We start from the raw sequence: 16,323 nt of genomic DNA, 5'->3' as shown, positions 1-16,323 counted from the left end.
TTCCTGCCACCGGGGAAGTGTCCCCAGGCCCCAGGACAGGCAGGAATGCAGATCAGATGCCTGCTACAATGCAGTGGACAGCCAATCTGCATATTTAAGACCCCCATTGGGGCTATTTAAAGCACTCACCAGCATTTTGCCAGCGATGGAATGCCCCCCGCCCCCCCAACCCCCAATCAGAAGGGGGAGGCTGCCACCTCAATGGAGCCATCGAAGCCAGAGGCTCCATCCCCCAAAGAGGGGTCTGCGAACAGCAAAACTGAGTAGGGCCTGCTTGTTTGGCCCCTCAAAATATTTAATTATTTGGTCCCTCCAAGCACGTCTCCATTTCATGCGCCCTTGTGTTCTGCTACCTGCCTCAGCAGCGCCCACTTCTTGCAGTGGAGCTGCCGAGGCTCTACAACAGCCAGCCCAACAGTTGAAGTGGTGATGCTGGCAAAAAGTTAAAATGAGAAAAAGCCCATTAAAGAAAATAAATTGGTATTGGATCTGATTGGTTAGAAAGTCCTAGACTTATCATTGATCTGAATATTTCAAGTTTTGCCGATGATAGAATTAGATAAGATGTTAAACTGAGGCTCCATATTTAGGTGGACGTTAAAGATCTTGTGGCACGACTTATGGAAGAGCAGGGAGTTCTCCTATTCTCTTTTCCTGGCCAACATTCTTCCCTCCATCAGTCCCGAGCGTAGCTTCTCATTGATTTCATTGCTGTTAGTGGGGTGTTTCTGATGCAGAATGGTGGATGTGTTTGCCTGCATAGGTTACTATATTCCAAAAGTAATTTAGTGCCTTGAGACCTTTCAATGTGATGAGGCTCAATATAAATTCAAGTTTTATGTAACATAATTTGATGAATAAAAGCATTGAATATTTCTCTCCACTTTACTGTGCCCTATGTTTCATGTTAGGGCCCTGCACATCTTCATTCTAAAATGGGTGATGGGATTAGCAGACTCTTTAAGATTAAATAAAAAACTCTGTTGTGACTTTTTCCCTATTGCAAAGTGAGGGGCACTAGGCGCTGATTTTTGGAGAATAGATTAGCAGTTTTATGCTCGGAATGTGGTTCCAGCATTGATTTCTGCTAACATTTTTTTCTAATTTCCAACATCTTTTGTGGTTTTTTTTCTTACACAGCAAACCTCTTGGTGACTGAAGACATAGCTTCAAATCTATCCGCCAAATTCATTCTGGATTGTCTTATCAGAATTCCAGTGAGACTCTGCAAATCACTCTTACAGAAGGTAGCCTGCTGTTGAACACTGCATGACTTGTATTGTCTAAAGTACTAGCCTTAACATGTCACCAGTCAAGCGTAGAATGGTCACAAATTATGCAGTAATTAATTTTTTGTTGTAAATGGCTGTATGGCTGTGAAACATGGGCAAATTATAGCTATCAGGAAAAGAAGCTCAATAATTTCTATCTTTGCTGTCTGCAGCGCATTATGGATATATTCTGGCAGGGCAAAATCACAATTGCGTTGTCCTCTCAAAATCAGAGCTCCTAAGTGTGTTGGCACTAATCAAACAGGTGGCTTTGGTGGATTGGACACGTCCGCAGGATGAAAGACGGTCGCATACCCAAGGACGTTGGAGTCATAGATTTATACAGCCTTCGGCCCAACGTGTCCCTGCCGACCATCAAGCACCTAGCTATTCTGATCTCATTTTCCAGCACAGGAGGGGCCAGACGACCAGTGGGGCACCCAAAGCTCTGCTTCGAGGATGCTTGTAAGCGTGACATGAAGGCTCTAAATGTCAACAATTGCATCTGCGAGGGGGTCACGAACTGGCAAAAGAGGGAAATGGTGACACATCCTGTCGACTGGTGTGTGCTGCCACAACGACCAGTGGCTACAGCAGCCTGGCAACAGGCGCAACTTCAAAAACAACTCACAGCGTCACTTGGCAGCTTCATGTCCAAAACTTGTGATAGAACCTGCCTGTCCAGAATTGATCTTCACAGCATCAAATGTGCGCCAAAAGAAGACACCACACCTAAATGCATTGTTTGCTGTGTGTCCTTCATCTTTTGTAGATGGAAGAATGCCAACTAGCTGTATACATCGGGCACTTGCTATTGGCATCAGACAATGATGTTTGCAAAAGCAAATCTGTCAAAATGCTGAAGTGGCCAGTCTTTGTGTGCCTGAACAGAGTGTGGCAGGCTATTTGACCACACAGGGCATCACTAATTTCTGTTCCCATCCAGTGTTCACACTGCACGTTCCTGCAGCTGAGATAATTGTACCACCCTTAATGCTGTCCCATTGGAAATCAGGCTGAGGAATGAATCTGGGCGATTTAGTAATACTCCAAGTAGCATCCATACCCATAAGACTTGTACACCTTTCCAGCTTGGAATATTGATCACCTTTCCCCTAGTTGTTGAATTGGCTGGAGAGAAATTAGGGGAAATTCATATGCTCAAAGTACATAAGCTTATTGTGTTTGTGTTTGCTTCATTGAGTTCTCCTGCCCTATAGAGATTCCAAGCAAAGCCAAGCCAGGAAGTTTCATCCCCATAACCTGTTTTCTGTTTTGCCATTTTGTGGGTTCAGATATGTAATGTTAAGCTAAATGTTGCTGTCAGTTGCATTAAACAACTGTATTGATGTGCAATGTTCTGTTCCTACACTACAGTGTGAGACAGGGACAGGATGATTCTTGCCATGCATTAGAATTGTCAAATTTGGCGTTCAAGACAAAATTAGATTTTAAAAAAATATATAATTGAATTGTGACTCATTACTAAAAGTACACTTTTCACTAAGTAAGAAGGTGACTATGTAATCAAGTTATTAAGAGAAATCTGTGCTTGTAGTAATTTTGGTTGTTCTTCGATTAGACTTGTGAAGCTGTGGAATGACTTCTTCCCTGCTCCGCGCTGCCGCACTGTCGCCACCACCGATGTTCTAGGCCAGTTACAAGAACCTGGTGCCAGTGTGTTAATGAGCAGAGATTCGGTTCATCAATGCTTCTCATTGTTCTATTTGTTATATTGGTGGTGGGGGGCGGTGGGGAGAGGAGCAGGAGGTAATTACAGGTGGTGAATTTGTATCCTATGGACCTTGATTTATTTATTTCTGAAATTAAGATGGTTGGATTAGAGGTTTATGCGTTTTTTTACAAGGTACATCCATGTTAACGATGAAATGGAGATTTAATATCTACTGTTTAAAAATTCTATAGCTTTAATTTTCACTCTTCCTCTAAAAGCATATTTTAAGGTGCCTTTCTTTTCTTTTGGGCCTCCTTATCTCGAGAGACAATGGATATGCGCCTGGAGGTGGTCAGTGGTTTGTGAAGCAGCGCCTGGAGTGGCTATAAAGGCCAATTCTGGAGTGACAGGCTCTTCCACAGGTGCTGCAGAGAAATTTGTTTGTTGGGGCTGTTGCACAGTTGGCTCTCCCCTTGCGCCTCTGTCTTTTTTCCTGCCAACTACTAAGTCTCTTCGACTCGCCACAATTTAGCCCTGTCTTTATAGCTTTAATTTTCACTCTTCCTCTAAAAGCATATTTTAAGGTGCCTTATGTGCTGGTTATGTCTAAAGTGGGCACCACCATGAAATACCACAATCATAACAATTTCTTGGTGATGTGCCAGTTTCTCTCAAAATGAGATACAAGCAATGACATACAGGAAAAGACCCACTGATCCATCCAGCCTATCCCACACAATTGTGATACCTTGTTTATCACAATATATACACTTCCCTCATCACCTGAAACCATGTAATCTCTTGGGAGAGCTTTAAAAACATAAAAACCCAGGCCAATTCTCTCCACCGCCCCCCCCCCCCCCCCTCCTTAAGCAATGAAACTAGGAGACTACTCTGACCTTGATAATTTTGTGCTATATCTACCATTCTGTGCATGATCATTGCTGCCTCAGCCAGAAACAGGTCCAGCTCTTTCTCCGTCCTGCACTATTGCTTATACACAGAATAAGGAACTTGATTTGTAAATGTGAAATTCATTTTGGTAGCTGTCGGCTCAATGAGGAAAGAATTAAAAGGATTGCTGTTAAAATACTGGAAACTTTTGTAAATTGCAGGTATTCCTAGAGCCATTTTCTAGAGTAATGGGGCAATCTGAATCAAAAGAACTCCTGCTTCAAGCCGCAAAATCCTCCTTCAGGTACCTGAACCGACTACACGAACTGGGAATTCTTCTGGGGATTACAGAATGGGTGAGGGACTATCATACCAAACTGGATCCAGCAAAGCTTGTGTCCATTGCATCAAAGGCCATAAAGGTGAGTCCTACCTATATAGATTGCTGAATCTCAGTTCATTTTAAAGTAAAAACAGAAAGTTTGAATGTAGAGGGTATGATTAAGAAGTTTGCAGACAATACAAAAATTGGCAGTGTGGTTGAGAATGAAGAAGAAAGCTGTAGACTGCAGGAAAATATCAACGGACTAGTCAGGTGGACGGAACAGTGGCACATGGAGTTCAATCCTGTAGTTTTTTTAAATTCATTCCTGGGATGTGGGCGTCACTGGATAAGCCAGCATTTATTACCCATCCCTAATTGCCCTTGAGAAGCTGGTGGTGAGCTGCCTTCTTGAAGCGCTGCAGTCCATATGGGGTAGGTACACCCACAGTGCTGTTAGGAAGGGAGTTCCAGGATTTTGACCCAACGACAGTGAAGGAACGGATATCAGGATGATGTGTGGCTTGGAGGGGAACTTGCAAGTGGTGGTGTTCCCATGCATCTGCTACCCTTGTCCTTCTAGGTGGTAGAGGTTGCGGGTTTGGAAGGTGCTGTCTAAGGAGCCTTGGTGCGTTGCTGCAGTGCATCTTGTAGATGGTACACACTGCTGCCACTGTGCATCGGTGATGGAAGGAGTGAATGTTTGTGGATGGGGTGCCAGTCAAGCGGACTGCTTTGTCCTGGATGGTGTCAAGCTTTTTAAGTGTTGTTGGAACTGCACCAATTCAGGCAAGTGGACAGTATTCCATCACACTCCTGACTTGTGCCCTTTAGATGGTGGACAGGCTTTGGGGAGTCAGGAGATGAATTACTCACCGCAGGGTTCCCAGCTTCTGACCTGCTCTTGTAGCCATGGTATTTATATGGCTACTCCAGTTCAGTTTTTGGTAAATGGTAACCCCCAGGATGTTCATATTGGAGGATACAGTGATCATAACCAGTGAATGTCAAGGGGAGATGGTTAGATTCTCTCTTGTTTGAGATGTTCATTTCCCGGCACTTGTGTGGCGCGAATGTTACTTGCCACTTATCAGTCCACGCCTGGACATTGTCCAGATCTTGCTGCATTTCTACACGGACTGGTTCAGTATCTGAGGAATTGCGAATGGTGCTGAACATTGTGCAATCATCAGCGAACATCCTCACTTCTGACCTTTTGATTGAAGGAAGGTCATTGATGAAGCAGCTGAAGATGGTTGGGCTGAGGGCACTATCCCGAGGAACGCCTGCAGTGATGTCCTGGAGCTGAGATGATTGACCTCCAACAACCACAACCATCTTCCTTTGCGCTAGATACAACTCCAACCAGTGGAGAGTTTTCCCCTTGATTCCCATTGACTCCAGTTTTATTGGGGCTCCTTGATGCCACACTCAGTTAAATGCTGCCTTGATGTCAAGGGCAGTCACTCTCACCTCACCTCTTGACTTCAGCTCTTTTGTCCACGTTTGAACCAAGGCTGCAATGAGGTCAGGAGCTGAGTGGCCCTGGCGGAACCCAAACTGAGTGTCACTGAGCAGGTTATTGCTAAGCAAATGCTGCTTGATAGCACTGTCGACACCTTCCATCACTTTACTGATGATTGAGAGTAGACTGATAGTGCAGTAATTGGCCAGGTTGGACTTGTCCTGCTTTTTGTGTACAGGATATACTTGGGCAATTTTCCATATTGCCAGGTAGATACCAGTGTTGAAGCTGTACTGGAACAGCTTGGCTAGGGGCGTGGCTAGTTCTGGAGCACAGGTCTTCAGTACTATCGCTGGAATGTTGTCAGGGCCCTTGGCCTTTGCAGTATCCAGTGCCTTCTATCGTTTCTTGATATCACATGGAGTGAATTGAATTGGCTGAAGACTGGCATCTGTGATACTGGGGCCTTCAGGAGGAGGCCAAGATGGATCATCCACTCAGCACTTCTGGCTGAAGATTGTTGCAAATGCTTCAGCCTTATCTTTTGCGCTAATGTGCTGGGTTCCCCCATTGTTGAGGATGGGATATTTGTGGAGCCACCTCCTCCAGTTAGTTGTTTAATTGTCCACCACCATTCACGACTGGATGTGGCAGAACTGCAGAGCTTAGATCTTATCAGTTGGTTATGGGATCGCTTATCTCTGTCTGTCGCATGCTGCTTAAGCTGTTTGGCACAGAAGTAGTCCTGTGTTGTAGCTTCACCAGGTTGACACCTCATTTTGAGGTATGCCCAGTGCTGCTCCTGGCATGCCCTTCTGCACACTTCATTGAACCAGGGTTTATCCCCCGGCTTAATGGTAATGGTAGAATGGGGGATATGCCAGGCCATGAGGTCACAGATTGTGGTTGAGTACAATTCTGCTGCTGCTCATGGCCCACAGCCCCTCATTGATGCCCAGTTTTGCATTCCTGGTTCTGTTCGAAATCTATCCCATTTTAACACGGTGGTCGTGCCACACAACACGATGGTGGGTATCCTCAATGTGAAGACAGGACTTTGTTTCCGCAAGGATTGTGCAATGGTCACTCTTGCCAATACTGTCATGGACAGATGCATCTGCGGCAGGCAGATTGGTGAGGACAAGGTCAAGTATATTTTCCCTCTTGTTGCTTCCCTCACCACCTGCCGCAGACCCAGTCCAGCAGCTATGTCCTTTAGGACTCGGCCAGTTGTGGTGCTACCGAGCCACTCTTGGTGATGGACATTGAAGTCCCCCACCCAGAGTACATTCTGCATGCTTGCCACCATCAGTGCTTCCTCCAAGTGCTGTTCAACATGGAGGAGTACTGACTCATCAGCTGAGGGAGGGTGGTAGGTGGTAATCAGCAGGAGGTTTCCTTGCCCATGTTTGACCTGATGCCATGAGACATCGTGGGGTCTGGAGTCAATATTGAGGACTGCCAGGGCAACTCTCTCCCGACTGAATACCACTGTGCCGCCACCTCAGCTGTATCTGTCCTGCCGGTGGGACAGGGCATACCCGGGGATGGTGATGGGAGTGTCTGGGACATTGTCTGTCGGGTATGATTCCATGAATATGACGACATCAGGCTGTTGCTTGACTGGTCTGTGGGACAGCAATCCCAACTTTGGCACGAGCCCCCAGATGTTAGGGGCTCTTTGCCGGGTCGACAGGGCTGTGTTTGCCATTGTCGTTTCTGGTGCCTAGATTGATGCTGGGTGGTCTTGTCCAGTTTCATTCCTTATCCACTTTGTAACGGTTAGTTACAACTGAGTGGTTTGCTAGGCCATTTCAGAGGGCATTTCAGAATCAACCACATTTCTGTGGGTTTGGAGTCACATGTAGGCCATACCAGGTAAGGACAGCAGATTTCCTTCTCTAATGGACATTAGTGAACCAGGTGGTTACAACAATCGACAATAGTTTCATGGCAATCATTAGACTAGCTTTTTTTTTCATTTCAGATTTGTATTAATTGAATTCCATGTTGGGAGTCAAACCCATGCCTTCAGAGAAATACCCTGGGTCACTGGATCATTAGTCCAGTGACAATATCACAACGCCACAGCCTCCCCAGTGAGGTAATGCATTTGGGGAAGGCTAACAAGGCAAGGAAATACAGAATAAATGGTAGCATACTGAGAGGTGTGGAGGAACAGAGGGACCTTGGAGTAAATGTCCACAGATCCCTGAAGGTGGCTGGACAGGGAGATGAAGTGGTCAAGAAGACATACGGGATGCTTGCCTTTATTAGCTGAGACATAGAATGTAAGAGCTTGGAGGTTATGCTGCAACTATATAAAACACTAGTTAGGCCACAGCTGGAGTACTGAGTGTAGTTCTGGTCACAGCACTATAAGGAAAGATGTAACTATACTCGAAAGGGTACAGAGGAAGTTTACAAGCATGTTGTCTCGACTGGAGAATTTTAGTTGAGGAATGATTGGATGGGCTAGGGTTGTTTCTTTGGAGCAGAGGAGGCTCAGGGGCGACCTAATTGAAATGTATAAAATTATGAAGGGTCTGGATAGAGTGGATAGGAAGGCCCTATTCCCCTTGATTGAGGGGGTCCATAACCAGTGACATAGTGTTATGGTATGACCGCTCAAGACAAAGCCCCCAATCAATATTTATATGATTCTGACTGCGGTGGGAGCAACACACTGTTAATTCAGTCCCGTTGCTCCACAGGTCGCATCATACATGTCTTTAAGCTTTCCAAATCAAAGAAAGCAGCAGCCGAATTGAAACAATCTAGTAACCCCCGAATGAGGCAAACCAAACCAGGTATCTTCAGATATCAACTGATTAACTATTTATTTATTTAAAAAAACTAAAATCTTAAAATTTACTAAGATAAACCAATATGTAAAGACCTTACAACTTACTTAAAAAACTAACTCCTGCATTCGCATACATATACCCAAACTATCAGTAGTTTGGTGTTTAATTAGCTGCCCGAAAAAATAGAAATAACAATAAAGTCTTTACAGATTACGCTTCCTTACGAACGGTCCTCTGATTAAACACAGTCAAAGTTCACTTGCAGTCTTCCAAGACCTGATGAATCCAAAGATAGGAATTCAGCAATTACAGTTCAGTAGTTGAAGTATTATATTTTTCTTTTTTCCGGCGGGAATTCAGCAGTTCAATAATTTGTTATTTTCTTCAAGGAACTCATCTGGCTTGAAGTTTTTAGAACTCGGAGAGACTCTAAACAAATTGTCTTAGGGAGCTCTTCTTTCTACCTTCAGGTGCTAGCACAGCTGTGTTTGTCTGTCTGATCAAACCAGTTAGCCAGTTTTCAAAATCAAAATGGATAAATTGTATGTCCTTTTCTCCCTCTATGTATGGTTGTAGCTAGGCAACCAGAATGCTCTTTCGCTTACAGTCCCTGGAGCTGCTACCTTAAAGAAGTACTGATCTTTTATAGCCTTAAAGGTGCATCACAATATTTCCTGAGGACAAAAAAAAGGATCATGACAATAGATTTAGACTAAGAGGTAGGAGGTTTAGAGGGGATTTGAGGGCCAATTCTTTCACGCAGAGGGTGATGGGGAGCTGGAACTCGCTGCCTGAAAGAGTGGTAGAGGCGGAAACACTCATAACATTTTAAAAAGTACTTGGATGTGCACTTCAAATGCCATAAACGACAAGGCTATAGACCAAGAGCTGGAAAGTGGGAATAGGCTGGATGGTTGCTTGAGAGCTGGTATGGACACGATTGGCTAAAGGACCTCCTTCTGTGCTGCAAATTTCTATGAAAGTGGTAGAAATCAGCGAGTTGATTGGCATCTATGGGAAATCCATTCTAAAGTAGGGGCCCAGTGGAAAATGTTAGCTGAGCTTTATTTTTCAGAACTTCACTTGTTGCTGTGTATTTCTATTGATTGATATTATTTATTTGATTTCCAGTAATCGTGATGTTTATTTTTATCAACCTGTCAGCCAAATCCTCTTTCAAGACTTCAGGAGATTTTTTAATGACAAACCTCTTCACTGAATCCGAAATCTGTCGTACAGTGAAAACAGCTTTCTGACAGATTCACCAAATATTTTAGTTAAGCAGCAGTCCTCCTGACCAATGCCCTCGATTGGTGCGTCTACGGCAAGTTGTTGGTAACTGCTTAAGAACCTTGACTGGAACAGGCCCCAACTCCTGCCCTGTTTATTGGGAATAAATTTTGCAGTGAGGTCCTTTGATAGACATTAGACCTCTAATTATCAGATGCAGGGGGCTTTGACACCTGTTTTGGGCTTGTGATGAATTTAGCAGAGAGGCACTATATTAATTTTTTCATGAAATGCATACCCCATATACTAAATTTATTATATTAATATCTGACATTCCCAGCCAGCATCAGATTAAGATATTGCCCTGTGACCAGGGTATGGTAGTTTTTACTCTTCTGTTTAAAAAAAAAAATACAAAAAATAACCAATTATGAAGGAATGTGGGATTTTATTTTGAGAGAATGAAAGCGTTATTCTAAATGAAAGTGTAAATTGTGATACAGATTGTGGACTCCACATCGCTGAGCAGCAGGTCTACTGTTGTGGGGCTGAGTGAAGGTGAAGATTCTGATATGCCCAAGTCTGAATCTGAGTCCGATGCGAGGGGGTATGAAAGTACATCAGCCAGTTCAGGTAAGAAGCATTTTAAAGCTACTTTTCTCCCATCTGAAGGCACTGCTTCATGCCAGGATGCACTTCATTGGCGTCTGCAATCCTCCAACACCTCAGCCAAGTGGCCATTTTTGCGAAGTAGGTCACAGTGAAACTAGGTCTTAACCCCATTGAACGTCTACACAGACTCCATTTCTACTCGCAGTCACTGTATGAGAATCAGGAGTGGAAATGCTACCAAAAATGAATTCTGGATAGGAAAGGATTGGACATGGCTGTGATGGCCCAACAGTCAGATAGCCTGTTCACTGTACACATTCAGACTGATGACCCTAGCAGCTTCTTGGATGAAATATATTAGGTCCAACGGCACCCGCAGAATCATGTCCCACAGTAATTCGCCACCTTTGGAAGCGAAGGGAATGAAAGCAAAAAGAATTCAAGGCGGAAAAGAAAAAATTGCTGTAAATCCAGATTGAATTTGTGGTTCCTTGTTTCAGGTGTTGAAGAGGACGATGATGATGACAAATTTGTGCTTGCAACTGAAACGAGTGACCAACCACCATCTGACAAGAAACCACCTGAGCATGGAGGTGATACTACAACCTTAAACGATGCTCCACCTGATCCTGCTGGTTTAATGAATAGTGAACAGTGTTCAGTTAACACCTCTAATGAGGAAGACAACCTGTGCAGGATGATCATTGAGAATATCAGGTCTGTATGTGACACCAAAACAAAATTAGTGCTGATCCTGAAGTAGAATTTGCTGTCATTTAAGGTTATTGTTGCCCAGGGGTGTGAGCTGGAGTGGAAAGAAATGTGACAAATGAAACACATTCCAACTGGTGTCAAAGATCAGCTGATAACAAGGAATTCCAATTCCTTGTTCCTTTGCTGACATGGTAATGTTAATGAAGCCAGACTTAGAGCTAGAAATGAAATGGGGAATTGAGATACCAAAGGAAGCAGATTAAAAGATTCCTAAATGTTTTTTTCCGGCACTGAGAAATCTTTCTTAGCTTTTTCCTTAGCATTCTTTGCCAACTTTAGAAGTAACTGAGGCTTGGGAAGTGTCATGAGAGAGATTCTGTGTGTTCTCTGTTTTGGCTTCACCCCACCTCCTGTTTTGTCTTGGACTGTGAAGCTCCCTTTCAGTTGTTGTGAATGCCTACTTGTAGCTGACAGCCCTCGGTCTCCAGAATAAACAGCAAAAACAAAAGATTTGTAGAGCTGAAAACAAGCTAACCAGTTGGAACAAAGTGGGGGTAATTTTTGAGTTTTGATATCAGATTGGCCACCTCTCCCAGTTTATATTTCTAATTGAAGTAAGTGGAAATTAAAATCAGGAGAGATGTGCAATCTCTCCAATTTCCCCTGATGCTATTGCCCAAAGTTAAAATTACCCCCCGTGTGTTTAATAGTGAATATCTGTGATAGAAGTTAGAACATTACAGCGGTTTGACTTTTACCTACTTCTCTCCTGGTTATTGCCTTGTATACCCAACTTTCCAATCTCTTCCTCTGCCCATCCCCTCCCCTGAACCTCTGGAATGGTTGGAACCACAGCTCATCCTTCTCACAGCCTAGTCCTCAGGGATCATTAAGTAGGCAATATCACACAACCTCTTCAAATTATGAGAAATGTTCATTCTTTTCTAGGGATCTGTATTCCTTTTTGAGTTTCCTTTCGTTCTTAAGCAGAAATGCTGCATTTTTTGGGATGGTAATGGGTTGGGAACTTTGTGCTGCAGTTTCACCCCTGGGTTTAGAGTCTGAATCCAGTGCAGGCTGTTGAGATGACTCGCTTGCCTGTGATATAAGGGTCTTACATGAAATATGCCCAGCTCCTAAAGAGCAAGCATTCACAATGGAAGAACTTCCCAATTGACATGAAGTTTATAATTTTTGAGAAGCTACAAGTCTGGTTATTGTATGAAATAGAAATTCACACTTCTCCAGTGCCAAGGTTTTAACCAGAGTATAGGGGAAGCATTACCAGGCCTCTTTAACATTTTGGTGTACTTAAACTGGGAGAAGGAAGAAAATATATTTGGGCTTGTAATAAATGACAATTTTGAAGCACTGTCTGAATTAGAGTAATTTTAAATATTTACACATTTTCTTTCTGTTTAGGAAAAATGAATTTGGCATTGGGATTGAACTGAATGATGAGGGGAAGAAGCTGATGGAAGTTCATCAGAATCGATTAGGTCGAAGCCTTGAACGCTTGTCTGCAGAGTTGTACAGTAAAGACACACACTTTGTCTTGGAACTGATACAAGTAAGGTGTACCAGTTTGTATGCTGTTCTCCTCATCCTTCATTCCAGAGCTAATATTACTAGCAGAAATGTTCCATACTAAAATATGTAAAATACAGCCGTAAAGAATTAAAACCTTTTCTCTCTTCAAAACGACTCTTTCCCCTTCTTCACAGTCATGGTCTCTCCCCCGCCCACCGATGTCTCTGCATCTCAGCCTGACTGAGGGTTGCGGGTAGATGACTGCCTCCCAGGCCTCTGCCTGTGCTATTCTGTTGATGATCACTGTACAGGGGGCGTGTAGGGAGCAGCTTGGAGTAACTTATCCACTCCTTAGGGAATCCCTGAGCCTCAAAAAAAAATGACATATTAAAGATTAAACATTTTGCTCTAAACCATACTTTTTTAAATCATTTTTCACCAAGTAACGTCAGTTTAACACAGGGCAGCTTATATTTTGAAAATATGTGCTAACCATGTCTCCTATTTCTTACTAGAATGCTGATGATAACAGCTACCCACCTTCTAATGATACTCCTCCCAGCTTACTGTTTGTGGTGGAAAGAGACTGCATCATTCTCCTCAATAATGAATGTGGTTTTGAGGAGAAGAATATCCGAGCAATCTGTGACGTGGGCTGCAGCACCAAGGGGAAACATGCGTATGGCTACATAGGTAGGAACTTGTGGAATGTTTTGCAGAAGTCCTGACTCATGTTTGGCAAATAGTTTGGTTTGTAACTGAAAACAAATAATATGGAATGAAACACCACAGGTGACTAATGAAGGTGTGTCAATCTGAACACTTAAGATGGAATTTGATAAACACTAAAGAAGGATCAAAGTACAGATGCAAAAAAATGGAACTGTCCCACTCCAGCAAGGAACAAGTACAGACACAGTGGCCTCCTACAGTTTGGCATCTCTATTAGTCTGTAAATAACCTTACATCTATTAAATAATTAACAGGAGTTATCCAATTCAGGCTCCCTTTTTTCCTGGCTCCCGTGTCCCATATCATTCTATCTTCCCCCTCATAGTTTCATTCTACCCAGTGCATTGACTGGCATCAATTTACAAGTGACATGGAGCTTTATATTCAGTTTTTTGTAGGAACGGTTGTGATAAGTCTCTGAGCTGAATTTTACCAGCCCCCCGCCCCCCAACGTCGGGGGTTGTGGCATGGGGGTGCTGGAAAATACTTCCAGGAGAGGCCCGCCACGGGTGTCAACACCAGGATGGCCCCGACCCATTTTACTGGAGGCGGTGAGACCTCGGGGTGGCATTTAAATCAATGCATAAACACTTACCTTGTCCCGACGGCCATCCAATGCCGATATTCCAGCCAAAGGCCGGAATTCGTGCGCCTGAGGCATGACGCTGGTGGGGAGGAAGAGGTGAATTTTTCGGGTGGGGGGAGCAGCAAAAACGAACGGGATTGATTGAGAGGATGGTGGGAACGGGTTGAAGGTTAAAGGAAAGAAAGTCCGGGGGGTGAAGGTCGTGATCGAAAACTTACCTTTTGGGGGGGGGGGGGGGGGTGTGGAATAGGACAAATAATAAATGGATTATTCATTGGGGGGGGGATGGGAGAGGGGATTGAAAGTGTGAATAAAATTTTATTTTAATCTTTCGACAAACCTGTCCCTTTAAGCATTTCAGTGGCCCTGAAGGGCTAAAAGGCCTTTAAAAATGGCGCCTGCGCTGTGGCGCTGGACGCTGTTGCCGGGATGATGCTCCCGCCCCCTCTACATCATCATGGGGTGGGCAGTCCCCCTCCTCCATGTTAATGAGTTGCTGCAAGAGAACGGCAGCATGCTATAAAAGTGCACCCTCTGTTGTCGTCTTTCCACTTTTCCTTCTTAAATAAATAGGAATTAAATATGGGAATGGCATATTTGTACTTTTTAACTGCAGTAAATGATGGTTGTGTATATGCCATTTGCTTAGTGAGTCATTTCACTCTGTCTACAGCAAAGTTATGGGGACCAGGTAGCTCATTGGCTAGATGGCTAGCGTGTGGTTTAGAACAATGTCAATATTGTGGGTTCAATTGCTGTTCCAGTCTGAGGAAGGCAACGAACAACCGCCTCATATACCCTCTTCCCTAGTCATGCTTATCTGTCCTGGGTGGAGAAAAAGAGCAGAAACCCTGCCCTTGGGCAGATCACCACCACCACTACAACACAGCAAAGTTATCTATTTGTTTGTTGTATGCCATCTATATTTAATTAAATTGCAGTCCTCACTCAATGAAAGCAAGTTAAAATGATCTATGAACAGTTTGGTGTTTTGATTTTCTTTCTGCAGGTCAAAAAGGTATCGGATTTAAGTCTGTTTTCAAAATCACAGACACCCCAGAGATTCACTCAAATGGTTTTCACATCTGCTTTGACAAGCTTAGTGGTCCGATGGGATACATCCTCCCTCAATGGGTTGATGATGAGAGGCCTGTAAATTTAATGGGGTTAGAAGCGGAGAAAACAAGGTAATATTTAATTCTTGGGATCCAGCAATCAGTTGTATGTGTGCTTTTAAGAAAAAAATGTATTACTTAAATCAGGACTTCTAGGAAGTAATATGTCAAGGACTTGGAGACTGTGGATGGAGGAGAGCAAGAAGCAATTGAATTTTACAATATTAACCATGTGATCTTCCACACTCTGCTTTTGAAGAGTACTGAAGCTGGTACAAACAAATAAATTATGCTGCTACCGGGTGGAGAGCAGACTGATGAGCAATATTCAGAGAATGGAGGCTCACATATTTGAGGCACATCATGAGGGAGCTGTTGATGTTGGGTCCAGGCAGGTGCAGAGCTGAAAGCCAGAGAGGAGGGCAATGCTTAAGGACAGAACATTGAACAAGATGTAGCAATTGACAGGTATTGTTGCAATGAGTTTGCAGGCTTCTTGGAAACAGAATTTCCTGCATGAGAGTGATCTCTAGTGCAACTCAGCGCAAAGTGTTCCAAATCTCAATACGCCAAGGAAAAAGACTTGTATTTGTATAGCACCTATCACAGCCTCTGTTGTAAAGCTCTTTGGGACAATGAATTACCTTTTCAGACTAGTAACTGTTCTAATGTCGGAAAAATGGAAGCCAATTTGCACACAACAAGCCGTCACTAACAATGAAATAAATGACCAAATCATCTATTTCAGGTGTTGGTTGAGGAATAAATATTGGCCATGACACTGTATCAGACCAGGAGACCAGAATACTGTTTTCTTAAGTACTAAGAGGTTGTCAAGAAATCTTGCTATGCCAAATGAGGATTTTTTAATTCATTGGTTGGAAACCTACATTAAACTTTTAATGAAAGAAAAGAGCTGAAATCAGACCGTTAACTTTTAAAAAGCTGGCAGCCAAGATGGCCACCACAATTTACATCTGAAATACCTCACATTCCAGTACATTAAATTGGAGACACATGTCTAACAAGAATCCCAGCCAGGACAATGCTTTGGCTAACTGAGTAGATTATCCAGATCACCCTCGCTTGTGGAACATTCAATGTCATCTTGAGGCATTCATGAGTGGAGACGTCCCTCCAAGGGGTAAACACTGACAATACCACCTGAGAGAGATTTAGGGTTTTAAACTTTGGACCACATTAAAAACAAAAGGGATTGCGAGAACCAAGTGACCATCTCCCCAGGCTGTGTAAAACTAGGAGTTTTTTTTACACACAGGAGACAAGCTACTGAGACCTTAAAGCAGGTTTTCTTGACTAGGTGCTTTTGTGTCTTCTGCAGTGCACAGCTGAGATTGTAAACTCTCAGC

At 43.5% G+C, this 16,323-nt stretch overlaps 1 protein-coding gene across 5 annotated transcripts in view; it reads left to right on the top strand.

Moving 5' to 3' along the window:
- wu:fj29h11 (uncharacterized) overlaps window positions 1–16,323 on the top strand; it is a 161,848-nt gene that overhangs the window by 89,413 nt on the left and 56,112 nt on the right. For all 5 annotated transcript variants that reach the window (XM_068058559.1, XM_068058560.1, XM_068058558.1 and 2 more), the window contains 7 exons: window positions 1,141–1,247; window positions 4,062–4,262; window positions 10,168–10,297; window positions 10,777–10,993; window positions 12,413–12,560; window positions 13,036–13,213; window positions 14,848–15,025. In XM_068058559.1, coding sequence (XP_067914660.1) covers window positions 1,141–1,247; window positions 4,062–4,262; window positions 10,168–10,297; window positions 10,777–10,993; window positions 12,413–12,560; window positions 13,036–13,213; window positions 14,848–15,025 — 1,159 coding nt within the window. The remainder of the gene's footprint in view (window positions 1–1,140; window positions 1,248–4,061; window positions 4,263–10,167; window positions 10,298–10,776; window positions 10,994–12,412; window positions 12,561–13,035; window positions 13,214–14,847; window positions 15,026–16,323) is intronic.

The sequence above is a fragment of the Heterodontus francisci genome, chromosome 26, assembly GCF_036365525.1.
Source record: "Heterodontus francisci isolate sHetFra1 chromosome 26, sHetFra1.hap1, whole genome shotgun sequence".
In the NCBI taxonomy this organism is placed as follows: Eukaryota; Metazoa; Chordata; class Chondrichthyes; order Heterodontiformes; family Heterodontidae; genus Heterodontus; species Heterodontus francisci.
The sequence above is the reverse complement of the archived record's forward strand: the minus strand, read 5'-3'. Positions and strand labels throughout refer to the sequence as shown.